Below are 27,619 nucleotides of genomic sequence, written 5' to 3'. Positions count from 1 at the left end.
CCAGTCTGGGCGGAGCCAGGCCCGGAAGAGGCGGGGCCAGGCTGCGGGGCGGAAACTCAGATCTGCCGGCGGAAGCGCAGCCCCTGTGGGGCAAGATGGCGGCGCCCAGGTAGTCGTAGGGAAGGTGGGCGTGCTTGGCTGGCGGGAAGGCCTTGGGGAGACCCCGACGGAAGGCTCCGGCGCAAGGTGTCAAGTTCCTTTGTCAAAATCTACCCGAATGTCTTTGGTCTACACAGGAGCAGCCGCAGCTTCTTCGGTGCGTAGATTCCTGGCACGGCCCTCCATCCGCGGGTAGCATAGGCTGAGACTTCGTGGTTTCTCTTTGCTGACGCGGGTGGTCCAGAAGCGCCCGCGACCGTAGAGCCTTAGGGGCAAGTTGTGGGGCCCGTCGGTGTACAAGTTTCGTATTTCTTTGGTGAAATATCTTCCTTAGTATTTTATTGTTTTTGATGCTTTTGTAAGTGGAACTGGTTTCTTTATTTCATTTTCTGATTGTTCTTTGCTAATATATAGAAATACAAATGATTTTTATATATTTGTCTTTTATGGCCAAAGGTTTTTTAATAATTTGAATGCCTTCAGGCCAGACATGTTCTCTCGTTTAATACAGAATCACTACTCCCTGATAGAATACATTTATCTGCCTGATTCCTGATGGCATTTTCCTTGGGTCCACTGTGGTTGTTCTTAAATTTTTTTTTTTTTTTTACATTAGCTGAGTTCAAGTTTAGTCCCCAAAGAATATTTAGTTTCCTTATTGTTATATAGGCATATCGCGTTTTGTTGTGCTTCACTTTTTGGGGTTTCAAAGACACTGTTTTTTACAAATTGAAGGCTTGTGGCAACCCTGCATCAAACAAATCTATCAGTGCCTTTTTCCAACAGCATTTAGCATTTATTCACTTTGTGTCTCTATGTTATGTTTTGGTAATTTCTGCAACATTTAAAATTTTTTCAAATATATTTGTTATAATGATCTGTGATGAGTTTTACCACTTACTGAAAGCTCAGATGATGGTTACATTGGAAATCAAGTATTTTAATTAAGGTATGTCAATTTTTTTAGACAAAATGCTATTGCACACTTGATAAAGTACAGTGGAAACAAAATTTTTAAATGCACTGGGGAACCAAAAAGTTCATTTAATTCACTGTATTGCTATATTCACTTTATTGCCATGATCTGGAAACAAACCCGCAGTATTTCTGAGGTATGCCTATACTATTGTATGAAATTGATTAACTTCAATCTAAGCTACTTGATAATCATTATTTCCTTTTGATGTTTATTTCAAACTATAAAGTTTATGTACAAGACTATAAATCGATGTAAGGATCCTCTATTTCAGGTCCATACCTAATTATTTATAAACATTAATGGAAACAATACTGTCCCAATCAGGCACAACAATTTTCTTCTTTGTATAAACTAGCAACTTCCTACCCAACTCAACAACTAATGACATTTCAAATTATGGATTTGAAAAAAATGCACTACAGACACATTTTTAAAAACAAATACAGTATAAAATCTTGCTTTTTTCTAGGTCAGTGAAATTGTTTTTGTTTGCTCCTATGACTTTTTGGTTTACCTCCTTCTTCTGGGCAAGTTTAGTATGTAACTCTCATACTTTAAAAGAGATAGTCAAAACCCACAGACTTAAATTGTAAGAAAACTTAATTTGGTAATGTCAGCTGAAGACACCGTAATTAGCACCATAGAACAATTGTACTAAATTTTAACACTGTTCATAACAGTTCCATTTTCCTGAGTTTGCGTTTGTTCTTTGGCATGGGCTTAGCATATAATCCATTTTTCAGAAGGTGTTCCTTGCTGAGGCAAATTTGAGCACCATGCTGAAGCTGGAAAGAGCATAAAGCTTGAAGAGGGCGAAGCAAAATCTCTTGTATGTAATTATTCTTCTCCAGGATGGAAAGAACAACAGCTGCACACTCCAGTGTAGAAAGGCACCTGTTGGTTGTGTCCGAATTACATATTGATTAGAAATGCTAGTTTTTAACTGCACAAACTGCAGTCTGGAGCCATTTCTCTCATTCCTGCTACAGCAGAAGACCTTCTTGAGAGTTTTTATCATCCACAAATTGTAAGCAACCTAGGTTAAGAAGTAAATATCATTGCTAGGCTGATAATATTAGGGAGGGTTAAATAGGGAATTTCAATAAGGTATGAGTGAACAAGAACGAGTTGATGTGGACCTAAGAAAAAAAGTCTTCTCTGATGTACAATAAAGAGAAGCATGATTCAGTTGTAGAGAACCTGTCATCTTTATTGCTTTCAGGGGTGAGTGGGAGGGAATTCCCACATCAAAGCCGTGCTGAAAAGAGTTGCACTGGAGAGGCAGCTGGAGTGTCAAGATGCTTTCGAGACCACAGCCAGGGGAGTCCGAGGTTGACCTGCTACGTTTCCAGAGTCAGTTTCTAGCAGCTGGTGCAGCCCCAGCAGTACAGTTGGTGAAGAAAGGAAGTAGGAGAAGTGGTGATGCTAACCTGGACCAGCCCCCACAGCAGGATCACCGGGATGTGGTGATGTTGGACAGTGAGTGGCTATGGGTGTGAGGCAGACGAGCAGAGAGTTCAGCCTCAGGGTCCCCTCTCTCTTCCTGATGTGGCTAGATTCTGCCCCATCATTATTTCAGAAACTGCACAGCCTCTGTTGCTGCAGTGCCATTTTGCATATGAAGACAGTGAGGCTCAAAGAGGTTGTTGGCAAGGGGACACAGCTTGAGCCAGGGACCCACAACAGCTGTCTGTCTTTGGCTTCCCCCAGCCTTCTCTCTGTTGGGAAGGTACAAGTATCCTCACAAATGGGTTTTTTCTTTCTCAGATCTCCCAGATTTGCCCCCAGCTTTGGTTCCTGCTCCCCAGAAGAGAGCCAGGCCCAGCCCTGGCTGTCCCCTTCCTGAACATGAGGACCCTGAAGAGAGGCTGAACAGGCATGATCAGCACATCACTGCTGTCTTGACTAAGATTATTGTGCGTCTCAGCTGGCTGAGTGAGATGAGGCCTCCTAGGGTAGCAAGGATTATTAGGTGGGGATGGTGAGCCTTATGAGTGGAGGGTGATTGAGGAAGGGACTTCATCCCCCTGCAGTCAGGTTGGGGGCTGGTTTAGTATCACTGAGCCCTAGGAAGCATGGTTGGTTCATGACTCCCTAGGATGTGACTCGTCATACAGAACTAGGGCTGGTGGGGTAGGGTCCAGTGGGGAAGTCTCAGTATCTTCACTGCTTTGTGCTTTGTTGCTACAGGAACGAGATACAGGTTCAGTGTCTGTGAATCTGCCTGTGCCCAGTGGTGTTGCTTTCCCTCCTGTATTCCATCGTTCACAGGAGAGACAGGTAGAAGGGGTAAACTTGGATGGCGCTTAGGGGACAGGCAAGTGAGCCCCATAGTACATCTTCCCCAGGTGGTAATCTTAATAAATGTCAACCAATGCCATTGTTAAAGCAGCAGCACCTAATCACTTAATCCTTATTACAACTGTGTAAGGTTGATATTATTATACCTATTTTTCAGGTAAGGAAACTGAGACCCTGAAATGATAAGTGGTTAAGTAGTTTGTCCAGCACCACACATCTAATAGATAGAAGAGCTGGAAAGCCAACGCAAGTCCATCAGAATTCATACCTGTGTTCTTATAGAACCCTTCTTTTTCTGAGGGGTCGTGACCTTTGGAGATTAAAAAAGTCCCTTTTATTTCTTTGTTCCAGTAACCTTCATATAAAGAAATTGAAAAGGGAATGGGTTAATGAGCATCAGTCACCTGGGTTTTTTTTTTTTGCCCCATAGGGGAACACAGCAACATCTGGTAAGAGAAGCATCTTTGCCCAGGAAATAGCAGCAAGGAGGCTGTGCGAAGCCAGGGTTCCACCACTTAGAGAAGTTGTATCTGCTCTGGACCCACCAGAGGGTGAGCTGGGGTTGAAGAGGCTTAGGCTTGGCCTTTTTGTAATACACGATCATAGAGTCATATACATAGTTGGGTATATGTATTCCCTGCCTCAAATATAAAGTACATTTGAGCTATCTAAAGAGGAAGCTGTTGCATATCCCTACTTAAGAGTATTTCTGAGTGTGGGTGGCTTGGGTCCACGTCTTAGCTGCAGGGAGAAGGTAGGTCATCACTTACCCTTAGGAGAAAGGTAGGAGAGAGAAGTGTCTGACAGAGACTATAAAATAAAGAGATAGGTCAAGATTCCTTTAATGATGCAAATTACTAGTAGAAAAGCTGGGGCAAGCCCCTGAAGGGAGAAGATAGCTGGATAGCCAACAGAAGAGTCAGAAAGGATGTTTCTAAGGGGAACCTTCTCTCATAAATCCGAAATCCGAGGGGAAGAATGAATGGAAAGGACAGCACCCCAAACTAATCTCTTAGGAAGTCTCTACTCTGTGTCTGGAAAAGCTCTGGGACCTCTGTCTCCACGGCTCATGGGCTTAGGAAAGAGGGCCAGAAGATCCAGCTGGGGTGAGGCGTTGAAACTGATTGTACACTTCTTCTAGGTGCTGTGACCCGGGAGGCACTCGTGCCTAAAGAGCAGGGCTCTCAGCTTCCGCGGAGTAGCCACAGATTCCAGGGACCCCATCTGGTCACAGGGAAAGGGCTCAGGGGCCAGGAGGCCGAGCAAGAAGCCCAGACCATCCATGAAGAGAATATAGCAAGACTGCAAGCCCTGGCTCCTGAGGACATCCTGCAGGAACAGCAGCGTCTTCTGGCTCAGCTTGGTATGGGGTGCCTGGCTTTCCTGCCAAGACCAGGCTAGGAAGGCACTGCCACTTTTTGAGGAAGGCTTACTGTGAGTGCCAGGCCTTGTGCTGAGTACTTTAATGAATTATTTCATTCTGTCCTTAAACTGTTTCTGTGAAGTAAGTGGTACTAACCATTTACTTATGGAAAAAAACTGAGGCTCAAAACTTTAAGAAATTCTCCCCCAGGTCACACAACTGACAAGGAACATGAATGAGATGTAAATCCAGGTCTGTCTGGTTTCACAGGCCCTGCTCTTAACCACTGTACTCTGTATGTTAGACTATTCTCATATAATATACACTGTATTAGTACAGCTACAGTATACTCTATAGCATGCTGTACTCTATTACACCTCCCTCCTAGTTTCTGTTCCCTAAAACAGTAGCACCAAGTCAGTCTTGTTCCAAACTGTGTATCTAACACCTATATAGAGCATAGCATATGTTAGGTTTTTAATGAATACTTGTGCATAAGTAAATTAACTGAAAGTAAGAGAAATTGTTCACCTAAATGCCCTCTCTTTGGGCCAAGTCAACATTCATTCACTTATTCCACAGCCACTTTGGGCCTGGAGCCAAGTATATGAACTGGCATAAACCTGGGTCAGGGGACTGTGAAGGGTAGAGAGAAGGGTAGGCACACAAGTCCCAGTGACAGGTATGGGTTATGGAGGCCCTCAGAGAGCCCAAGGGGATCAGGCCAGGGCTGGGAAGTGGCTTGTCTTGGCCTTCGCTCCCATAGGCAGGCAGTATTCAGCAGGTTTCAAGTCTGTGGAAGGCTGGGAGGATCTGACCCCACCAACTCTCCTGTCTGCCCTCTTCTCTAGACCCCAGCTTGGTCGCCTTCTTGAGATCTTCCAGTCACATGCACAAGCAAGCAGGAGAGAAGGCCATGGAGGAGCAGTGGCCACAAGAACCCTCTGTCAAGATCACTGGGAGGGAACCCATTGTGCCAACTTCACCCAGTAAGCCTAGGCAGGAAGATGAGCTGGAGCCAGGAGCCCCAGGTTCGGAGGAGGTGGGGACATGTTTTGAGGAGTAAAAGTTTGAAGAAAATATCCCTTCTTATGAAAGATGGGAAAGAGAGAATCTTCTCTGTCCTGGACATCTAACATTAATCCTCATTATTGCTTGGAAATTAGTCTTCATTTGCTGACGTGTATAGTCTTCCTGCACATGCTTCCTGTTTTCTTGTCCTGTTTGTGCTGCTCCTCCCCCTTCCCTGGTAAGAGGCAGTAGGGTGGGATGCTGAATGGCCCCCGCCCCCTGCAGACCATCTCCCCACTGCCTTTGCAGTAGCTGCCTCTGCTCTGGTTCCGTCCATCCCACAATTTTCTGCCTGTGCTGTTACTGTGGGGCAGAAGACAGCAGGGCCAGGGCAGTGACAGAAGAGTATGACGCAGGTCTTCTAAACATGCCAGGCCTGCAACAGAGAGGCCGGTGGGAGCACTCATTTCCCAGGACCTGGATTATTTTATTAGTGATTAATAAAAGAAGAAATCAAATTATGAGAGCCAGGAACCTCCTGCCCCTGGAGGAGCTCCAGGCCAGCTGGGCAGGTTGGGGGTTGGGGCAAGGCAGGAGGAGGACGATAAGGGTGTGTGTCTGTTTTCTTGCTCTGCTGAAGTAGTACAGCGTATCCCTTCACCGGCCCCACTCCCCTGCTCCTTTAGAAGGTTGGTACCAGGCAGTGGAGAAGTATGTTTTCCCTGATACACATGGTCCTCCCTCCTCTGCACCCTTCATCTTCTCTTCCTTACCTCCTCCTTTTCCTCTTTCCTCTTCCAATAAATCTTTGGGATCAGCAGTGGTCTAGAGCACAGGACTGGGTATTCTGCCATATCTGAGACCTTTGCCCAGTTTCCAGGAGTTCCAACCCCAAGACCATGCCATTTAGCCATAGCTGAAGGCCAAGGCTGCCTGATCCTTAGGCAAAGGTGGCTGGGACCCCGGTGGATCAGTGAGCTGAGCCCCTTAGGGGATACTACTCTGCTTCCTTCTTCCCAGCTGTGGCGCTGCCTGTGACCCCCAACAGAGAATGGCTGCATATGGACACTGTTGAGCTGGAGAAGCTCCACTGGACTCAAGACCTACCCCCACTCCGGCGGCAGCAGACACAGGAGGTGAGGAGAGCCGGCTGGCCTATAAGGAACAGAGCAGGGCAGGAGTAGGGCTATGGCTCTTGCGCCCAGAACTCAGGCCCTTTTCTTTCCCTGAGCTAGAGAAACATCTTTCCTCTCCCATCACCCTGCCTGGACCCTAAGGCCAGAGGAGCCCCCTTTCCGGTTAGAGGTAGTCGGGACATAAGTCCTGAGAGGCCTGGGGTTTGAGCTGAGGCATGCGTGTGGAGAAGTTACTGCTGCTCCCATATTCCTCTTTCTCTTCCCATCAGAGGATGCAGGCCCGATTCAGTCTTCAGGGAGAGCTCCTAGACCCCGATGTGGACCTACCTACCCATCTGGGCCTGCACCACCATGGAGAGGAGGCAGAGGTGAGATACGGGGCTCTGGGAGGACTGGGCAGCTCTTGAAAGTGCTTCTAACAACCTTGTAGAAAAGAACTTCTGGTCAGTTGCCTTGGATGACCTTTGTACCCCATCCCAGTTCATGGCCTTGCTGCCAATTCAGGTTCTCAGGCGCAAAGTCTTTCTCTTCGTTGCCTCTCATTCCTGTCATTTGCCAGAACTTGCTGGTTATGTCTCCTCCCCTTGTGAGATGAGAGCCTTGCTCCTCCTTGTCTGCTCAATTGCCACATCTGCCACTCTCCCCACCACACCATTCCATCCCTCACAGAGCTGCCATACTGATGCCCTCTGGCCCAACTCAGACCAAACTTTGCCTCGAAAAGTTTCCTGGCTCCCCTCTGCTCACAGAATAAGGTCTTGGCTCCTTAGCCAGGCAAGATAGTCCCTCCACAGCCTTTCCCTACTGGCGCTTCAGCTCTGCCTCCCTCACTCCTGCTGCTCCAGTCTGCTGCCCACATGCGCTCTGTGCTCAAGCACCTCCTGGGCTCAGTTCCTGAAGCCCACTCTGGGGACTGCCTTTACCCTTTGTTCCTTGCCAGGCCATGGAAGCTCTCCCCATCCACTGAGACCACATCACTTTTCCAGATGCCCCTTCTCTGTCCCCTGTTCTCTGGTTGCAAATTAAACACCAATTACCACATTCCTCCCAACCTTACACCATGGTTACTTGTGTGCAAATCTTACCTTCTTTGCCAATTTGAGGATCCATGGAGAGCAGGGGATTCCTACTTTCTTTATCTTCCCCACGCCATGCCTGGGAAATAGAGGGTTGCTGTGTATTTGTTGGAGGTGCTGCCCTGGGGTCTTAGCTCCTTCTGATTTCTTGTCCCTTCCCCAGAGAGCAGGATACTCCCTGCAGGAGCTGTTCCACCTGACACGCAGCCAGGTGTTCCAGCAGAGAGTGCTGGCACTGCATGTGTTGGCCCAGGTCGTCGGCAGGGTGAGTGGTCTGCTGGCCTGGTTCTGCCTGTCCCCACCGCACCCCCCAACTTAGACTTTCCCACCTCCCACCCTTTTCACTCTGGCCCACTAGCCCGTACACCAGCTGTCTGTGAGTCAGACTGGGAACAGGACAAATCCAGGGTCATAGATGGGCAAGGGAAGGTTTAGGACAGAGACTCTGTAAGTTCAGCATCTTCAGCAAGGTTTTATCCTCCTGCTTCCAAGGCCCAGGCTGGTGAGTTTGGGGACCGGCTAGCAGGCAGTGTCTTGCGCCTCCTTTTGGATGCCGGTTTCCTCTTCCTGCTGCGCTTTTCCCTGGATGACAAAGTGGATGGGGTCATCGCAGCTGCCATCCAGGCTCTCCGGGCTCTACTCGTGGCTCCTGGAGATGAGGTACAACAGGAATAGCAATGGTTTCAAGGTGTCAGGGTCCCACCACTCCTGCTGGGCATGCTGTCATTGTGAAGGCGTTGCCAGGCCAAGCAAAGGATGGGCTGGTGGCATCACCCTCTTCTAAAGTTCCCAAAGCACAGGAGCCTTGCCTTGCTGTTTTTTGTGGATGGTTTCTTCTCTCTACTCCTGGACCCATTTTCTGGCCTGACCACCTCTTCCCTGATTCTCTTCTCTCTGGCAGGAGGTCCTCGATAGCACTTTCTCCTGGTACCGTGGAGCTTTGGTGTTCCCTCTGATGCCCAGCCAGGAGGACAGGGAGGACGAGGATGAGGAATCCCCAGGAGAAAAGGCAAAAAGGAAGAGCTCTGAGGAAGGAGACCAGCCTCCATCTGACCTGGCCCGACATGACGTCATCAAGGTAAAGATGCCAGGACAGCTGCACCTGTCCATGACCTCGAGGGCAAGCACATGTTGGGTAAGGGATCATCAAAGCCTAGGGCCCAGGTGCATTTGGCCGAGGATTTATCTCTGATCCCCAGGGGCTTCTGGCCACTAACCTGCTGCCTCGGCTGCGCTATGTGCTGGAGGTGACCTGCCCGGGACCTTCTGTGGTCCTTGACATCCTGGCTGTGCTCGTCCGCGTGGCCCGGCATTCCCTGGAGTCGGCTACAAGGGTGAGAAGGAGAAGATGAAGAACAGGCAAAGAGCCAGACTGGGCCTGGTCTTGACTCCAGCCAGCCTCCTACCTCCCTTCTCCTTCTGTCCCTCACAGGTCCTAGAGTGCCCTCGGCTGATAGATACTGTGGTTCGAGAATTCCTCCCGACCAGCTGGTCCCCCATGGGGGTGGAGCCTACCCACAGTCTACACAAAGTGCCCTGTGCTACTGCCATGAAACTACTTCGTGTCCTGGCCTCGGCTGGTAGGAATATTGCTGCCCGGCTGGTGAGCAGGATGCAGGGCAGGGGGCGGGGCCTCAGACAGTACTGGGTTGGGGACTAGTTCTCTGGACTCCGGGTGGCCTGCTCATGCCATCTTCCTCTTGGTCTCTGATCAAATTTGTTGGAAATGCAGCAGAGATCACCAGGCTGGAACCTAATCACCTGGAGCCTATTGCTTTCTTTAGGCCTGCTCTGCTCTTATTATGTGAAGGGAGGGCTCCCCGCTCCCTGAACCCAGACCAGAAGTGCCACATCCAGATGGGCACTCATCACCCTTAGCCAAGTAGCCCAGGAAAGGTGCCCAGCAAGGGCTTGCTGAAAAGGAGGGGAGTAGGGAAGGAGGTGGGAGGGAGGGGTGGTTAAAGTGGTTTCAGCCTGGCCCAGAGTCATGACCTTGTGGCACCAGAGGGGCCTGGGACAGGGCTGAGTTGAGCCAGTCTCCATAGTGAGAGAACCTGAGTCTACTTGGGACTCCCAGATGACCCTGATCCCCAGACTCTGCCCTCCCTCAGTTGAGCAGCTTTGATCTTGGGAGCCGCCTGTGCCGCTTTATTGCTGAGGCCCCCCAGGAACTGGCCTTACCCCCAGAGGAAGCTGAGACCCTGAGCACGGAGGCCTTACGTCTGTGGGTTGTGGCCGCCTCCTATGGTCAGGGCGGTGACCTTTACAGGTGAGGAGAAATAGTGTAGGCTCCCTTGTAGACCCCTCCAGTTTGGCACTCTGGCCTAAGCTGATGACAGCCTTGATCAAAGTTTCAAGATTGGAGGGAAGCTGATAATGAGGAAGAGGGGATTTGGGGAGGAATGAAGAAGGCTTGGAGGTCAGACCACCCAGGGGAGAGTAGAACAAAACTGGGTTAACTGCATTCTGTACACAAAGCACTAGTATCTTGGTGAAATCAGGTTTAAATTCTCTGTTTGGCAGAAGCCTTGAGGGCTGCCTCCTTCTCTTCAGCCCCAGCCTGCCTTCCCCCTTGAAACCCTCCAAGAGTACCAAGCCCTGGCGCCTCCCCTCCTGATCCTCCTTAATCAGACTACAGATCTCTGGGGCGGGCATTATATCTCCGTCTCCCTTTGTACACTGTCCTCCCTCAGGGAGCTGTACCCAGTGCTGATGCATGCCCTGCAGGCTCTGCCCAGGGAGCTCAGCACCCACCCACCTCAGCCTCTGGCCATACAGCGGATAGCCTCGTTGCTTACTCTCCTCACCCATCTGACCCTGGCAGCTGGCAGCACCACCCCTGAACCTGGCAGGTACATTGTAGCCTGCACTGCGGCAGGGACATTCTTCCCTGAGCTCTGGGACAAGTGGTAATGCTCCTCCACAGAGAGAGGGTGGCCAGAGCATACGGAGGATCTGGGCAGCCAGATCCTCACTGTGACCCCTCTGGCACTCCTGTAGTGATTCCGCTGAAGCCAGTCTGTTGGCCACCCCTCCCTTGATCACTTGGACGCAGGTGTCTGGGCTCCAGCCTCTCGTGGAGCCATGTCTAAGACAGACCTTGAAGTCACTGCCCAGACCTGAGACGTGGAATGCTCTGGGCCCAGTGCCTACTGCCTGCCTTCTCTTCCTGGACGCCTACTACCAGGCTTGGAGCCAGCAGGTGAGTGTTGCCCTGCCTGCTTCCCACCAGGCCCTGCCTCCCGCTTAACACTGCACCCCTTTTCTCCCTCTCTGTCTCTACCTCTCCACTCCTGCCTCCCCATTCTCACCATTTCCTCCTCTCTACCTTTTCTCTCTTACTTTTCTTCCTCTGTCCACCTCCATATCCATTGGAGCTGCCAAAGAGCCGTGCTGGGGGGATCAGAGAACCCCAAGCAGCGGCCCAGCTGCCCTGCCCCTTTACGCCCTCAGGACCTGTGGGGTCTTCTCTCCCTCCAGAAAGGTCAAAAGGCAGAAGCCCTGAAACGCTGCCTCCTCCTGGGCTCTCAGAATCATGGGCCTGGCCTGGGTACACAGGCCCTGGGAGAATGGGTGTCCTCATGTCTGCTCAGTGAGCCCTTGCTCCTCTAGCCAAGCTCGTGCCCAGGGGATTGGCTTCAGGACATGGAGCGCCTGTCAGAGGACCTGCTGCTGCCCCTGCTGAGCCAGCCCACTCTGGGCAGCCTGTGGGATTCCCTTGGGTATGTACTGTGTGTGCAGTTGGGGTGGGGAGGAAGGAGGAGGAGCTTCTCTCTTTGTGGGTTCCCTGGGTCTAGCTCCCTCGTCCAGCCCAAGTGGAACCCCTCAGCCCAAGGGAAACCTGAATCCCTAGCAGGCAGCAGTTGGGGGCTCTAAGACCTGGCTGGCCTTGGTCGTAGACCAAGCAGCTCTTTTGCAGCCTTACACACATCAGGCCAAAACTCCCCTCAGCTTCTTCATTCTGCCTCCAGGCGCTGCTCTCTGCTCTGTAACCCAGAGTCCTGCGCTCCAGTCCCTGAAGCTGTACCCAGCCTTGTGTCACTGGGCTGCACAGGAGGACATCACCCTTTCAGTTTACCTGGCTCAGCCTCACCCTTCCCGTTCCTCACTGCCCTCCTCTCTCTTTTCAACACCCTGGCCCAGATCCACAAGGGCCTATGTGACCAGGTGAGTCCTAAGTGCCTGGTTAAGGGCTAGGCAGGGGGCCAAAATAGCAGGGGTCAGAAAGAAGCGGGGGTACCCCTTGGGAAGGGAGGTCTCCTCTGCCTGCACGTATTTATGTGAGTTTGGGGAGCGGGCAGCCACCTGGGGGACCCCAGAAGAGATCAGTCACCTTCCAGATTGGAACAAGCTTGTTTTTCCTCAGCTGGCTGTCGTATTGGCTGCCCCAGGACTCCAGAACTACTTCCTCCAATGTGTGGCTCCCGTGGCTACCCCACAACTCACACCCTTTTCTGCATGGGCCCTGCGCCATGAGTACCACCTGCAGTACCTGGCACTCACCCTGGCCCAGAGAGTGGTGGGTGTCCCCAAACCCCCCATACCTCTATCCACCCACACCCCCATCCCCATTCTGCTTCTCTGGAACTTGTGCTGCTTCTGGCAGGCCATGCAGTTCCTATTTTTCCTCCAGACATGCCCAGGATCTTTGCCCTGCAGCACATATCCTCTTTGCTTATATCCTCTTCCTCACTTCTCTTTGCTTGGTCCCCTCTCACTCCCTCTGCCTCCCCCACTCCACCCCTGCTTTTCTGTCCACAGGCAACATTCCGGCCAGTACCAGCCACCAGAGCTGCCCTCCATCATGGCATGGCCTTGGCCCTGCTGAGCCGGCTGCTGCCTGGAAGTGAGCACCTCGCCCATGAGCTGCTGCGGAGCTGTGTATTCCGGCTGGAGTTCCTCCCGTAAGGCCGGTCATGATGGTATCGACTCAGCCCTTTGACAGGCTTCTGTGGTTATTGACAGAGCAGCCCTGAATTTGGAGCCAGGAGAACCTAGGTTTAATTCTTTCTTCCATGGATTATGCTTAGCTCTCTGAGCTTCCACTTCCTAATCAGTAAGGCCAGATGAGGGTACCCACACTAAGAGAACTGTGAGACTTCAGTGTGATGTATGGCTCAAAAGTGGTATGTAAACTAGCTATACAACATATAATAGTTATTTGGTTGGTTACTAAGCACTAACTCTGTATCTCGTATTCCCTTAAAAGTCTGTATTTTAAGTATTTTACCAGTACCATGAGATGGGTATTATTGTTATCCCCATTTTACTATGAGGAAACTAAAGCACAGAGAAATTCTGGAAACTTGCACCTGGGCAGCTCTCTAGTGTCCATCCTCTTAACTGCTACACACACTACATGGAAGATTATTACGGGAACAAGGAAGGCACAGGATTGGACTTAGGAACTTCTGGGAAGCCCTGGAAAGCTGCATGGCCCTCTGGGTGTGTGGTTCCAGCCCTCATTTTTTACTTTTGGGCTGTGTTACAGGGAAGGAGCATCAGGGGGTCCAGAGGCAGCCGACTTCTCTGACCAGCTCTCCTTGGGGAGTGGCAGGGATCTTAGGTATGGGCGAGGAGTCCTACTGGCTCAGGCCTGCCAGGACCTCCCCAGCATCCGCGGCTGCTACCTGACCCACTGCTCACTAAACCAAGCCAGCCTGCTAGCCTCTCAGGCCCTGCCTCGAGGGCAGCTACAGAGAGTCCCAGCCCTGCTGCTCCCTGTTCCCAAGGAACCACTGCTGCCCACCGACTGGCCTTTCCTGCCTTTGGTTCATCTCTACCACCAGGCCTCAAACACCCCCTCGGGGCTCCCTCCTGCTGATGCCGTGGGCACAGCCATGCGGGCCCTGCAGTGGGTGCTACTCCTGGAGAGCTGGCGCCCCCAGGCCCTCTGGGCTGTGCCTCCTGCTGCCCGCCTGGCACGGCTCATGTGTGTGTTCCTGGTGGACGGTGAACTGTTCCGGGAGACCCCAATACAACATCTGGTGGCAGCCCTCCTGGCTCGGCTCTGCCAGCCTGAAGTCCTGCCAAACCTCAACCTGGATTGCCCACTTCCTGGCCTGACATCTTTTCCTGACCTCTATGCCAACTTCCTCGAGCATTTCGAGGCTGTCTCTTTTGGAGACCACCTCTTTGGAGCTCTGGTTCTCCTTCCCCTGCAGCGTCGCTTCAGTGTCACTCTGCGCCTTGCCCTCTTTGGGGAGCACGTGGGAGCCTTGCGAGCTCTGGGCCTGCCTCTACCCCAGGTACTTTTTCCACTCACAGAGCCTACCAAGGGCATCCTATTCGGGCCCCATGGGCAATTCTAAGCACTGGGGAGTTTTGGTGGGCCTCAGGTTCCTTATTTTATTTCTGGGGGGGCTTTGAGGAGATTAAGAGAAGCCATGGAAAGGGTTTAACTTGGTGTCTGGCATTATATTAGGTATTTGTTCTTATTAACAAGGCATGGCTCCTAAATTATTCAGATTCTAGGTGTTAAGTCAGGATTCAAAGAAGGGAAAAATCAAAGGGGATTTCCCTTAAGGAGAATATTTTGAGGAAGAAGCAGGGAGACCTGAGCACTAAAGATTGGGTAGAATTTGGATTGTTGAAAAGGAAAGACAGAATGTACCTAGTGGAACAGCAGAAGCAGAAGCTCCAGGTAGTGAGGAATATGGTAGAGTAGGTGGGTGGGAGGAGGGAGGAATCTAGAACAGATTTCAGTTTGGGAAACTGTTGAAGACAAGGCCAGTTAAGTCTTAGAGGGCCTCAGATTTTAGGCTAAGGAGTTAAATTTTTTTTGTTGTTATTAAGGTGTCATTGATATACACTCTTACAAAGGTTTCACATGAAAAACAATGTGGTCACTACATTCACCCATATCTTCAAGTCCCCCCCTAAACCCCATTAAAGTCACTGTCCATCAGTGTAGTAACATGCCACAGAGTCATTACTTGTCTTCTCTGTGCTACACTGTCTTCCCTGTGACCCCACACACTATATGTACTAATCATAATACCCCTCAATCCCCTTCTCCCTCCCTCCCCATCTCTCCCCTTTGGTAACCACTAGTCCCTTCTTGGAGTCTGTGAGTCTGCTGCTGTTTTGTTTCTTCAGTTTTGCTTCATCATTATATTCCACAAATGAGTGAAATCATTTGGTACTTGTCTTTTTCCTCCTGGCTTATTTCATAGAGCATAATACCCTCTAGCTTAGGGAGTTAAATTTTTTTTTTATCATTAATCTACAATTACATGAAGAACATTATGTTTACTAGGGTCCCCCCTTCATAAGTCCCCCCCACAAACCCCATTACAGTCACTGTCCATCAGCATAGTAAGATGCTGTAGAATCACTACTTCTCTGTGTTGCACAGCCCTCCCCATGCCCCCCCCACATTATACATACTAACTGTAATGCCCCCTTTCTTTTTTCCCGCCCTTACCCCTCCCTTCCCTCCCATCCTCCCCAGTCCCTTTCCCTTTGGTAACTGTTAGTCCATTCTTGGGTTCTGTGATTCTGCTCCTGTTTTGTTCTTAAGGAGTTAAATTTATAAGCTGAAAGAGTTGCTGTTTTAAGACTTGGTTTTTTATTTTCTTTATAAGTTATTCTGGTAACTTAAAATATAAATGTTTTAATATATAAATGCAGTTAATCTATGTATATAAAATATATTTACATAAGAAACTAAAAGCTAAGTATAAAATATTTTTAAGAATTAGAAAGATCATATTCATCCCATAATCTCACTGCCCAGTGGTAACCATTTTGATTTTGACTTATGTTTTTCTAGTTTTCTTTATGTGCATATATTTTTTTATAAAAGTGGGATAACTTCATGTTTTCTTCACCATTGCATAATAAGCATTTCCCACATCATTAATATTCTAAGAAATCAACTTTTTATTCTTATGTAATAACAATAAATTTTTTTATCAGACCCCTTGGGCATGAAAGTTATTTGTGATTTTTTGCTATTTTAAGTAGCACTGATATAAATACCATTTAACAAACTTTATCTTATTTCCATTCTAATCATTTTTGCATGGAATTAAGAATAATTTTTAGAAAGAAAATTACTGGTTGTTCAGAAAATAAACTTTTGAAAGGTTTGATAATATAACTGAGCAGTTGAACATGACATTTTGAAAATTTTCATCTTAACTAAATAAAACAAACAACAGTAGGCAGTAGAAATTCACAGCTGCTGCTCAGTTTCCCAGATACCTATACTCTCCAGCTTTTTAGTATTTAACTTTCATCCTTGTGATAGAGACCAATGTCCATTCAGGACCAGACCTCTGCCCTGATGATCTGGTTCATGTGACCATCAGCCATCCACTCTGTTGTCAGTAACACACATCCTACCCTCACTCAGCATGTCTTATTTTGTCTGTCACAGTTGCCTGTGTCCCTGGAGTGCTACACAGGGCCTCCCGAAGATAACCTGGCCCTCCTTCAGCTCTACTTCCGGGCCCTGGTTACTGGTGCACTCCGTCTGCACTGGTGCCCTGTGCTCTATGCTGTGGCTGTGGCTCATGTCAATAGCTTCATCTTCTCCCAGGACCCAAAGAGCTCAGTAAGTTACATCCCCTTCTCCAGGGGGAGGAAGGGAGCCTGCAGTTGAGCTGCCTGTGGGTCAGCTGAGGAGGAGGCAAGGGCCAGGCGAGGCCCTTCTCCCAGTGCCACCTCTCCCTGTTCTGCCACTAGGATGAGGTGAAAGCTGCTGGCAGAAGCATGCTGCAGAAAACTTGGCTGCTGGCAGATGAGGTAGGGCAGGGAACATCATGGAGGGTGGAAGAAGAGTGGGTCTTGGAGACAAAGTTCTCAATAGGATCTCACTACCCACTTAATAAAGTTTCTTTCCTCTGCAGGGTCTCCGGCAGCATCTCCTCCACTATAAACTTCCTAATTCTGCCCTCCCAGAGGGCTTTGAACTATATCCCCAGTTGCCTCCTCTGCGTCAGCAGTTCCTCCAGAGACTGACCTCAGGGATGATCCAAAAGGGGGTATCAGAGACCTAGTATAGCTGCTACAAAGGAAAAGATGGATACATTCTCCTCGGGCTCACCAGCAGATGCCAGGCTAGGCAGAAGGGCTTTGTGTCTCTAAGGGAGGGCAGGAGACAGGAGCAGAAGGCTTGTCTTCCTGGGAGCAGGCTGTTTGCAATTTTTTGGAGTAGAATGAGCCCTACCATTATATTCTGGTATCTGGAGCTTCTGAGGGTCTGTGCTGGGAGTGAAGGGTGACTTAGCTATTTACCCTGTCTTGAGATCGAGACACACTAAGTACACCACTGTTCCCTTCCTCTCCTCCTCCTGCCCCAGGCCATGGTGTATGAATGCTCTGCACTGAATGAAGCTTGCACTGAAATTAAAAAAAAATATCTCCTGGGTATCTGATTTGGTCTCATTTCAGACATATTAGTTAAGGATTGTTACTAAGAGATGGGTTATCCCAGGGGGAGAAGCGGGACTACTGGGAGAGAGATGGAGGAAGAATCAAGTGGGATGTGAAAATGGAGTCCATGTCTGGGACAGTGAAAATGTGGGTCCCAGTCTGGAGTGGATCCAGGCCAGGGCAATGCTCTTTGGAATGGGGTACTTCTGGAAAGGCTCTCTCAGCAGTCCACTTGGAGTGTCCTTTGTGAGGTCAGCGTCTTATCTCCTTATGGTCTCTTTCCATCAACTGCTATACTGAGACATAAAGAAGCCGAAAATCAGACGTGTGTGGCAGCTGTCTTAATCTGTTTGGGCTGCCATAACAGAATACCACAGACTGGGTGGTTTATAAACAACAGAAATTTATTTATTATGGTTCTGGAAGCTAGGAAGACCAAGATCTGCTGGCACATTTGGTGTCTGGTGAGGGCCCATTTCCTCACATGGCAAAAGAGACATAGGAGCTCTCTGAGTCTCTTTACGAGGGTACTAATCCTGTTGCACATGTGAGGAAACCCTCATGACCTAATCACTTCCCAGAGGCCCCCGCCAGACACCCTCACACTGGGGATTAGGTTTCAGCAAATTTGGCAGCAAGCAACCTTCAGTCTGTAGCACTGTCCTACAATACCCCTCTGCTGTGGGCTTTATTGGTGGTAGGTCCCAACTGCAGGGTTGCAGGTCAAAGTGTAAAGTGGTTCATTGGTTCATCTCTCTTGGTAGAGTGTCCAGGTGGTTCTTTTGTCTGAATTCTAATATTTAAGTTTTCTTAGTGTCATTTTCTGTGTGGAAATACTTACCATTGCATTTGCAGGTCACCAGAGTGTGTGCCGTCAGTAGGTAGAACCCACTCCCCATTAGTGGAGCTGCTAGACACAGAATTATGTAATAGGTTTCATTAAACAAATACAGTATCTGCAAACAACAATAATTCTCAAACAAGTGACAAAAAACACCTGGAGAGTGTGTTAAAACAGATTGTTGGCTCTATACCAGTGTTTCTGATTTGGTAGTTCTAGGGTGAAACCCAAGAATTTGCATTTCTAGCAAGTTCTCAGGTGATGCTGTGAGGCTGTCTGGGCCCAACCACTTCAAGAACTATTGACTCACTGCGACCTTGCAAAATAAATTCTTGTCATCTCATAGTAGGCTATCTACAGAGTTAAATGTGGCATGGTTACCAGGGTATGTACATAATCACTGTTAGATCATTTCCGGCACTATACACTCAGCTTTACCAAGTAGCTAACTACTCTTTTTTTCAAGTGTTTTCTTTTAAACATAGGTCTCAGTATTTATTAGTATTTTGTGCAAAAGAATGAGGAAGACACAAGACTGCCTGAAGGCTGAGTGGCCCTCAACAGTTGTAGGGGTGCCTTGTAGGTTACAGAGCAATTTCCCTTCATATGATCTTAACAGGTGGTGGGGACAGCTGTGACCTGTGCACCATCACTCACTGATTCGGGATGTTAGTACTAGCACTCATCTGACATCAGGATCAGGCTTTCACCCCGTGGGAGTAAGAAGCTGTGCATAGAATTAACATAGGCAGTGGAATTGTATGAGGTGAACCCGGAGATGCATGTTTTTGAGGGCGTAGGGAGGTTCAGCCTTGGAGTACAAGGGCACTGACAGACACGTAATTTAAAAGTGGTGATGCCTTGCGGCAGGTTGAAAGAGCATTTCCCATGTGTTATCAACCCCCACCCCCCACTGCTCCTGATGGCTAGAAATGTAGAAACCCATTGGGGTGTGGGGTATGGCTCTCAACTTTCTCAAGCTCCTGCCTCAAAAGGGTGGGGTCATTCTCCCCCACCCCCGTCTTATGCCGGCGCCGTTCCCTGGAGCAGCCAGCAGCAAACCCAATGAGCAAACCCTTGGGTGCAGGCTCCGAAAGGCTTTTCCAGGTAGCGTAGGGGCCTCGCTGGCCATACACCCCGCCCTTCCCTCCGACAACCCGGGGTCTGAAATGGGAGTGGCCAGGCAGGCTTTAGGACCCCGCGGTACCTAGCAAGCAGCTGCACACTCCTGGAAGTGGCAGTCGGGGACGAGGTGGCAAGGTCTGAGCCAGCAACTCCAGCGGCGGCAGAGCAAACGCGATGGGCCGCCCTGGCTGGCTACTGCTGTGGCTCGGAGCCGCAGGTAAGTGCCTTCGGGCAGTCAGGCAACCGTCCGACCAGAGGCACCTTCTTAGGCTTGGGTGCGGCGGTCGCAGAAGACCGGGTCCCAGTGGCCTCCAGCCGTCTCGAGCTCTGGCGGCCAAAGCTCTCGGGTTCTCGCGCAGTGCAGTACGTGCTTGCATCCGAGGATCCCGATCACGCATCTTGGGCAAGAGGGACAGGCCCTGGGGTCTCAGCAACGCCTGTTGGGACCAAGCCAAGTCGAAGAAAGGACGCTGGGCCTGGAGGACTGAGCTCAGTGCGGCCCTCAAGTCATTCACCGGGAGGGGCTCTCCCGCGAAGAAACTTGCAGAGTTGCCAACCCGCATCTTGCAGGGCTTGGGCGGCCAGAGTTGGGTTGGGGCCGGCTTCCAGACGCTGGTGTTCCTGGCTGGGTGGAGTTAGGGGCGTGGCCGCGAGAGGCAAGGGCTGGCTGTGAAGAGTTTATCTGCTGTCCTCCGTTAACATCCTGCCCCTTATCCTAATCCCACTGTCTCCGTGTCACCTTTCAGGAGCCATTCTCTGCTCCAGCTCGGGGTCTCAGGTGCTAGCTCCAAGCCCCTGGTACCCCAACGTCACCTACCCGCCTAGTGGTCTGGAGCCAGCCTCTCCCTTAATTTTCCCAGGTGAGCACCTTCCTACCTTTCCCGCTCACCATCCCAGGCCCAGGCAGGTGCTGTATGACCCTTGGCTCTCTCCCTGCTCCCAGGCACCGAGGGGCTTTGGCTCTTCTCCACCTGCGGGGCCAGCGGGCGGCGCGGACCCACACAAACACAGTGCGACGGGGCATATGCCGGCAGCAGCGTGGTGGTGACAGTGGGGACCACCGGGCCTCTGAGAGGCGTGCAGTTGTGGCAGGCGCCACGCCCTGGCCAGTACCTGTAAGTGCGGAGCAGGGATGGAAGTGGGTGGTGACCTGGGAGTCTGAGGTTCTGCCCTCAGGGGAATGAAGGCCACGTGTGCCCCACACTGCATATCGTAGGGTCTTCCGCAGCCACTGGTGGCCCAGGCGACCTTGACTGCCCCTTCTTCCAGCGGAACCCGGGGAAACGTGGCAATAGTGGCCACTGAGTTAGCTGGTACCTGGAAGGAAGCCTGTTCCCACCAAGTGGAGGGCCCGTACCCAGAGCGGTGCCAACAGGTGGCTTGAACCTGCCCTCATGTCCATTAAGCCTACTGAAATAAGTATAAATCTGATTTTATGGTGTGCAAAAGTTTCCCCATCCCCTCAAAATCAGCGAATGGCCTCCAAGTGCCTCAGATAAATTCCGGAGCCAATCTCTGCCCCAGAAGGGCGGCCCAAAGACCGAAGGTCGAAGGCCGGGGACTCAACACCTGCTTTCCGCAGGATCTCAGCCTACGGAGCCGCGGGCGGCAAAGGCGCCAAGAACCATCTGTCGCGGGCTCATGGCGTCTTCGTCTCGACCGTCTTCTCCCTTGCTCTCGGAGAGCCGCTTTACATCATCGTGGGACAGCAGGGAGAGGATGCCTGTCCCGGAGTACGAGAAGCCAGGGGAAGGGGTGGTTCAAGTACCCCAAGACGAAGTCAGGATGGCGGGCGGGGGCGTTTCGGGGTGTTAGACATCTGCGCTGCGAGGAGAGTGCCTGGGGCCTCGCTGATTCCGGCGCCCGATGCCCGCAGGGGAGCCAGGAGAGCCAGCTCGTCTGCCTCGGAGAGTCTCGGGCGGCTGAGGAGCACGCAACAGATGGGACTGAAGGGGCTCCCGGATCGCGGCCCTGGGCCGGAGGCGGCGGGGGTGGCGGAGGCGCCACCTACGTCTTTCGGGTTTGTGCTTGCTTCCTCGAAGTCCGCTCCCGCCCCTAGCCCTTAGCACTGGGGTCCCAACCCTCTCCGCGGGTGCGCACAGACAAACTCCATGTACGGGGCCTTGGGGTCCCCAAATCCCTCAGCCCGGCTGGGAACCCCGTCCCTTACAACAATCGCTGGGGCGGGAACCCTCGCTCAGTGCCCGGGTCCTCGCTCGACGGCCGGCGGGCGCGTCCCTGAACGTGCCGCTGGCCCCGCAGCTGAGCGCTGGCAAGCTGGAGCCGCTGCTGGTGGCGGCCGGAGGAGGCGGTCGGGCCTATCTGAGGCGGCAGGACCGAGGCCGGACTCAGGCCGCCGCGGAGAAACTGGAGAATCGTTTGGCGGCGCCCGGGAGCAATGGGAGAGGCGGGGCGGCAGGTGAGGGCGCGGGGGCGGTGGGAAAGGCCAGCTCGCACCCCATCCCGCTGCCAGCCATCCTGCTGTCGCTCCACAGGTGGAGGGGGCGGCTGGACGTCGAGGGCCTCCTCTCCACAGGCCGGCCGCTCCTTGCAGGAGGGAGCGGAGGGCGGCCAGGGCTGCGCAGAGGCCTGGGCCACGCTTGGCTGGGCTGCGGCCGGAGGCTTCGGGGGCGGCGGAGGGGCCTGCACTGCGGGTGGAGGCGGCGGTGGCTACCAGGGTAGGTGCACCCTTGGGGAGGGCGGCCGGGCAGCCCCCAGGGTGAAGTGAGGCTAGGGCCTTAGAACAGGCCAAGTCCTGCTGAAGGATAGGAAAGAAAGTTGAGCCCTGCCCCGCAGGCCAGAGCGTTGAATAACAGCATTTAGAAAAAGAAATCACAGAAGTGCAAAACACACCTGCGGAAAGGAGTCCCTAGATTTCCATTTAAATCCAGGATCTTTATCATAACAACAGATCTCCTTTTTCTCTACAACAGTCCCAACATTTTAGAGCTGGCTGAATTAACACGCTGAGCAGGGAGGCAGAAAGACAGGGATATTTAAGTCAATATTCTCAGTTCTTATAGCATGGTCCCTGAACCAGCAGCATTACCTAAATTAGAAATGTAAATTCTCAGCCTCTCTGCGGCCTACTGAATCAGACACTCTAAGGCAGGATTCCAGCCTTCTTTGTTTTAACCAGTCCTCTAGGTGATTCTAATACACTGTAGAGTTTGGAAACCACCAGTATAAAGAAACAGCCCGTGTCTTTCTGAGCTGTATACTGTTCATAAGTACTACGTACACATTTTCTCCGTTATCACAGAAATGGAACATGTGGGTTGGGCCTCTCCATTTTATAGCTAAGGACATGGGACCAGAGGGATTCAGACAGACAAGGAGGTGTCTCAACCAGCCTGAGCCAGGCCTTCAGGTCCCAGCTGAAGACTCCTTCCCCACCTCTCTGGCTCCTCTACTGGCACTTGTGAGCTGGCAGCCCCTGTACAGTAATGTTATTGCAGAGAAGGCCATACTGGGATTTCCACTGGGAGACCAGCTTCCCCACTGTTCATATACCAGCTTCCCAGCTGTGAGGCAGCTGTGTGCCCTTTCCTCCCCCAACTTTCCAATTTCCAGGGGGTGATGCTTCAGAGACTGACATCCTCTGGGCTGATGGGGAAGATGGGGTATCCTTCATACACCCCAGCAGTGAGCTGTACCTTCAGCCTCTGGCAGGTACTGGCCCCAGCCCTCCACCTTTCAGCCTGACCTAGTCCTTTTCCTCAGTCCCTAAGCCCACTTCCATCTGAGCCACCAACTCTGCATTGTGAATGACCTAGTTCTTGCACAGCCCAAGCATACTTGAGATTCTCCCTGTCTAGAATACTTGGGAACTGGGATGTCAATTATGATGCCATTATGGGGCATTCTGGGATGGGATGCTTGCCAAATATCTCCTTGCTATGAAGTCTTCTCAGATACCTGTGAGCACAAGGATCCCAGAAGTAGTATGCAGACTTGACAGAATTCCCCCCAGCTCTCTCACCCACCTTTAAATAGTTGGTACTACTCCTTATTCCAAAATCCAGGGCCAGAATTAACCATGTACCAGCAAGAACTATGCACATCTCCACTTCACTCTGTTCTTTTACTCATAGTCATGGAAAGCCATGGAGAGGTAGAGATCCGACTGCACCTCAATTGCAGTCATTGCCTTTTGAAAGACTGCCAGTGGCAGGCCAAATGCATGTGCCCAGAGGGCCTGGAGCTAGCTACGGATAACATCACCTGTGTGGGTATGTCCTGGTCTGGACTCCTGGGACCATGGGCTGGGAGAAGCAGTAGGGAAAGATGCCTGCTGTGTGCCAGGTACCAGGAACCATGTTGGGTGCCAGACAGGAGACTGGAGATGCATCAGTGTATGCTCTGTCTTCACGGAACATGTAGTCTAGTGGTCTAGTGTGAGAGGGGCACACACTACCTATCATCACCTACCTACCTACCTACCTATACCTCTAGGTATCTATGTATCTAGACACAGATATAGATATATATCAAGGTACCAATTGCCGTGGGAGGTATTAAGTGTTTTTTAGGAGCTCTAGGTTACTCTTGTCTAGGATAAGTGGGGAAAGTAGCATGGAAAAGTTAACACTTGAGCTGAGTCTTGAGGTATGGGTAAAACATTGGGTAGATGGACAGAAAGGAGCTTTCCACTGAAGGTGTCTCTCTTTTGCCCTAGATCTGCCCACTGCCCCAGGCCCTCTGTTTCTATTGGTGGCTGTAGTGGTGGCCTCTACATTGAGCCTTCTTATGGTGTGTGGGGTCCTGATTCTGGGTAAGAAGCATCCAGCAGGCAGAGACGATTCAAGGCTGTCTACCTCCTCTGAACCCTGTGGAGTCCCAGCAACAGACATGGCTGATCTCAGGAGTCCTCTTCCCAGAAGAGCAGGATGGACTCTTTTGGGGTTCTAAGAATAGAAGCAGCTGGGAAGGCCTGGAGAAAATGTTTGCCTTAATGAGCATCTGGAGAGGTGTTCTGGGCAGGGGGAGGCAAAGCAGAGTGGGCCTGATGGTTTCCCTTGTGTAGAGGACATGGAGAACAGGGAAGAGCCAAAAGAGAAAGTCACTTGTCCAAGGTTAGCTGTCATCCCCAGTTCTGGGATGGTGAGAGCCTATTACATGATTCCTTTGGAGCAAGGGTTGCAGACACCCCCTGGGTGTCTGCAAAGAACAAAGGAAAGGCCTCATCACAGACTCCCACCCCCACCCTTACCCCACACATGCTTCTCCCACCCTCAGTGAACCATAAGAGGTGGCTGGGCCTGTGGGGGACAAGGCTGCCAGGTCCTGAGCTCGAGCTGAGCAAGGTTCGAACCTCCACCATCAAGACAGCCCCCAATCCCTACTACTGCCAGGTGAGGTCTGGCCCAGCACAGTCTTGGCCTCTGCCTCCAGGGCTTACTGAGGTTTCCCCAGCTAATGTCACTCTGCTCAGGTGAGTCCTCCCCCTCCTTCCTATGCATGCTGAATCCCTACCCAATTCCATTCCCTGCTGTGGTGAATTATGGATCCCAGGGAGCATCTGGCCCAAACCCCTTGTGTAGAGGAGATGGAGGCCCAGGATGCTCCAAAAGGGAAAGTCACTTGTCCAAGGTTAGCTGTCATCCCCAGTTCTGGGATGGTGGGACCCTATAATATGATTCCATTGGAGCAAGGGTTCCTTCCACCCCAGGGTGTCTGCAAAGACCAAAGGAAAGGCTTCATCACAGACTCCCACCCCCACTCTGGCCCCACACATGAACTCTGTTCTGACCTGGCTTTGTGCCAGCAACATCACCTCTGCAGGGCCCTCAGATAGACCAGCTGGGCATATGGCTGGAGGTGGGGGGAGACAGGGGGTGGGTAAGGGAGGTAAAGGAGCCCTAGATCCTCTAGGACCCTTCTCCAGGCCCAGCCAGTCACTCCCTTCCAACCTGTCTTCCTGCAGAGCCCTGGGCCATGGTGCCTTTGGAGAGGTCTATGAGGGACTGGTAATTGGCCTTCCTGGGGACCCCAGCCCCCTGCAGGTGGCTATCAAGGTAAGATGGCTGGGACTTCTGGCTGGGGTAGGAGAGCAGAACTCTACAGAGGAAGGAACAATTACTGAAGCTAGTGTCAACTGCCTTCCTGAACTGTCTGGGGGAGCTCAGGACATCTGTACCCTGTTGCTCTCCAGACCCTACCAGGACTCTGCTCTCGCCAGGATGAGCTGGATTTCCTCATGGAGGCGCTCATCATCAGGTATGCCTGTGGCCAGGGGCAGGGGTGGAAGTTGGGAGAGAGACACCCAGAACTGTTGCAGGAACAGCCTGTCTTCATCCTGGAGCTGAGAGGTACCAAGTCTAGGGACATAGAGATCCTCTCCAGTTTTAGGGAACCTAGAGCACGGTTTCTCTCCCTGCTGGTGATTGGGTATATATACCACCTCCTCAGCAAGTTCAGCCATCAGAACATTGTACGCTGTGTGGGACTCAGCCTCCAGGCTGCCCCTCGCCTAATTCTGCTGGAGTTGATGTCTGGAGGGGACATGAAGAGTTTCCTGAGGCACAGCCGGCTGCACCTGGTAAGACCCTCCTCCCAGCTCTCCAGGCCCTTTTAAAGACCCTGTCCCTGTGTCCCAAAACCTGCATGGATTAATGTACCCTCTGCCTGACCCAGGCCCAGCCCTCACCTCTAGTTATGCAGGACCTGCTCCAGCTGGCCAAGGACATAGCCCAGGGATGCCACTACCTGGAGGAAAACCACTTCATCCACAGGTGGGGATCGAGTTGGCTTGTGAGAGCCCCAGCCCAACTCCTTCCCCAAGGAACAATCCTTTCACATAACTTTTAAGAAAATAGACCAGGATCTAGCTTCTGAGTTATGGCAATGATGTTTTGCCCAACTCTGCAGGGATATTGCTGCCAGGAACTGTCTGCTGAGCTGCACTGGGCCCAACCGAGTGGCTAAGATTGGGGACTTTGGGATGGCAAGAGATATCTACAGGTGTGGGGCCTGGAGAGATGGGGAAGTCTGCTGCTCCAAAGGAGTTTACCAGCACCCTGCTGGTATATGAACAACTCATCACTCCCCTCCTCCCCCCTGTAGAGCCAGTTATTACCGCAAGGGAGGCCAGTCTCTGCTGCCAGTCAAGTGGATGCCCCCAGAGGCCTTCCTGGAGGGCATCTTCACATCCAAGACAGACTCCTGGTGATAACACGCCCTCCCCACTCCCCCACCCACCTTGGGATTATGTGAGGGAGGGATGGTGTGCCTGATGGGCTTCATTCGGTTCATCCCACTTGTGATGCAGGTCTTTTGGGGTGCTACTCTGGGAGATCTTCTCACTGGGCTACATGCCCTACCCTGGGCACACCAACCAGGAGGTGCTGAACTTTGTTGTCGGAGGGGGACGGATGGACTCTCCCAGGGGCTGTCCAGGGCCTGTGTGAGTATGGAGCGTTGTCCAGGGAGGTAGTCCTTCACAATCATGAGTGGACACCAGCCCCTGCCTCTCCCCAGGTACCATATCATGACCTGGTGTTGGCAGCACCAGCCTGAACTCCGCCCTGATTTTGACAGCATCTTGGAGCATCTTCAGTACTGCATTCAGGTGTGCCCCTGCCCTCCCCTGCCCATCCTGGTCTTGGAAGTCAGGAGAGAAGCCATAAAAATGCTGTGGCTCCCTTCCCTACCTTCTCATTACAGGACCCTGAGGTGCTGAATTCACCCTTGCCAGTAGAGCTGGGGCCCAACCTGGAGGAAAAAGGGGCTTCTGAGCTGGGGAGCAGGTCTTTGGAGAGCCTAAGCTCCCCACAGGCTCAGGAACTAAATCTGGAGAGCTTGAACAGCTGGAGAGGGAGCTTTCATGGCTCCTGGCTGTCCTCTGGCCTCAAGCCCCCCAAACCCAGAGGCCTCCAACCTCAGAACCTTTGGAATCCAACCTTTGGCTCCTGGGCCCCAAGGGGCCCTGAGGGTGAGGACTCAGGCATTGAAGGTAGCACCGGTTCCTCCCCACACTCCTCCCCAGGCTTCTAGGTAGCTTGCTAGTCAGGTAGCCTCTGCCCCCTGCAGTCTGTGCTGTTTGTCTGGGCCTGTCTCAGGGCTGGCCTGTCACCACTGGACTCTGCATCCTGAAAACCAGCCCTAAGCCTCCTAGGGAAGAGTCTGGCCACTCCCAGCCTTTGATCTTTGGGACCAGCAGCTACCCTCCATCCCCAAGTGTGGGTGGAGAGTTGAAATTGTTTCCTGCAGGATGTCTTCTCTGATTGCTCTTCCCCCATGAGCATCCTTCATCTGGGCAGCCCCCCACCTCCACAGATACCTCTAATAAAGAGCTCTTCTCATATT

The 27,619-nt window shown here is 51.6% G+C and overlaps 2 protein-coding genes across 10 annotated transcripts; both read left to right on the top strand.

The window, feature by feature from the left end:
* Positions 1 to 65: 65 nt before the first annotated feature.
* Positions 66 to 17,343, top strand: RPAP1 (RNA polymerase II associated protein 1). 3 transcript variants are annotated; one of them, XM_057488707.1, is made up of 25 exons: positions 66 to 256; positions 2,301 to 2,557; positions 2,846 to 2,994; positions 3,269 to 3,358; positions 3,810 to 3,930; positions 4,521 to 4,742; positions 5,594 to 5,731; positions 6,774 to 6,889; positions 7,159 to 7,257; positions 8,129 to 8,230; positions 8,458 to 8,625; positions 8,867 to 9,043; positions 9,165 to 9,299; positions 9,398 to 9,568; positions 10,077 to 10,234; positions 10,659 to 10,817; positions 10,966 to 11,167; positions 11,578 to 11,687; positions 11,937 to 12,132; positions 12,332 to 12,484; positions 12,727 to 12,869; positions 13,457 to 14,213; positions 16,349 to 16,525; positions 16,657 to 16,716; positions 16,821 to 17,343. In XM_057488707.1, the coding sequence occupies exons 2-25, from the start codon at positions 2,377 to 2,379 to the stop codon at positions 16,968 to 16,970; spliced, it is 4,134 nt and encodes a 1,377-aa protein (XP_057344690.1). In that variant the 5' UTR covers positions 66 to 256; positions 2,301 to 2,376; the 3' UTR covers positions 16,971 to 17,343. The 3 variants fall into 3 exon arrangements, with proteins under 3 accessions (XP_057344690.1, XP_036779682.2, XP_036779684.2); XM_036923787.2 differs by having other exon boundaries at positions 5,594 to 5,773; XM_036923789.2 differs by lacking the exon at positions 8,458 to 8,625 and having other exon boundaries at positions 5,594 to 5,773.
* Positions 17,344 to 19,132: 1,789 nt separating this feature from the next.
* LTK (leukocyte receptor tyrosine kinase) lies at positions 19,133 to 27,619 on the top strand. Of its 7 annotated transcripts, none has more exons than XM_036923792.2 (20): positions 19,140 to 19,529; positions 20,059 to 20,172; positions 20,256 to 20,427; positions 20,895 to 21,045; positions 21,189 to 21,332; positions 21,575 to 21,731; positions 21,808 to 21,990; positions 22,886 to 22,984; positions 23,407 to 23,544; positions 23,991 to 24,086; positions 24,551 to 24,746; positions 25,239 to 25,329; positions 25,467 to 25,531; positions 25,658 to 25,853; positions 25,949 to 26,046; positions 26,183 to 26,275; positions 26,378 to 26,479; positions 26,583 to 26,717; positions 26,792 to 26,882; positions 26,978 to 27,619. In XM_036923792.2, exons 1-20 carry the CDS (start codon positions 19,487 to 19,489, stop codon positions 27,305 to 27,307), a joined length of 2,694 nt encoding a protein of 897 aa, XP_036779687.2. In that variant the 5' UTR covers positions 19,140 to 19,486; the 3' UTR covers positions 27,308 to 27,619. The 7 variants fall into 7 exon arrangements, 5 of the variants coding, with proteins under 5 accessions (XP_036779687.2, XP_036779689.1, XP_036779685.2 ...); XM_036923794.2 differs by having other exon boundaries at positions 19,141 to 19,529; positions 25,724 to 25,853; XM_036923790.2 differs by having other exon boundaries at positions 19,141 to 19,529; positions 25,467 to 25,853.

Source organism: Manis pentadactyla, chromosome 11 (genome assembly GCF_030020395.1).
Source record: "Manis pentadactyla isolate mManPen7 chromosome 11, mManPen7.hap1, whole genome shotgun sequence".
In the NCBI taxonomy this organism is placed as follows: domain Eukaryota; kingdom Metazoa; phylum Chordata; class Mammalia; order Pholidota; family Manidae; genus Manis; species Manis pentadactyla.
This window is presented reverse-complemented; position numbering and strand designations above follow the sequence as displayed.

Coding starts and splice junctions, on each gene's coding strand:
- RPAP1 (XM_036923787.2), top strand. CDS start 2,377: ATGCTTTCGAGACCACAGCCAGGGGAGTCCGAGGTTGACCTGCTACGT. Junction 7,258..8,128: donor ACCATGGAGAGGAGGCAGAG/GTGAGATACGGG, acceptor TCCCTTCCCCAG/AGAGCAGGATACTCCCTGCA. Junction 8,626..8,866: donor TCGTGGCTCCTGGAGATGAG/GTACAACAGGAA, acceptor TCTCTCTGGCAG/GAGGTCCTCGATAGCACTTT.
- LTK (XM_036923790.2), top strand. CDS start 19,487: ATGGGCCGCCCTGGCTGGCTACTGCTGTGGCTCGGAGCCGCAG. Junction 19,530..20,058: donor GCTGTGGCTCGGAGCCGCAG/GTAAGTGCCTTC, acceptor GTCACCTTTCAG/GAGCCATTCTCTGCTCCAGC. Junction 21,991..22,885: donor AGGCGGCGGTGGCTACCAGG/GTAGGTGCACCC, acceptor TCCAATTTCCAG/GGGGTGATGCTTCAGAGACT.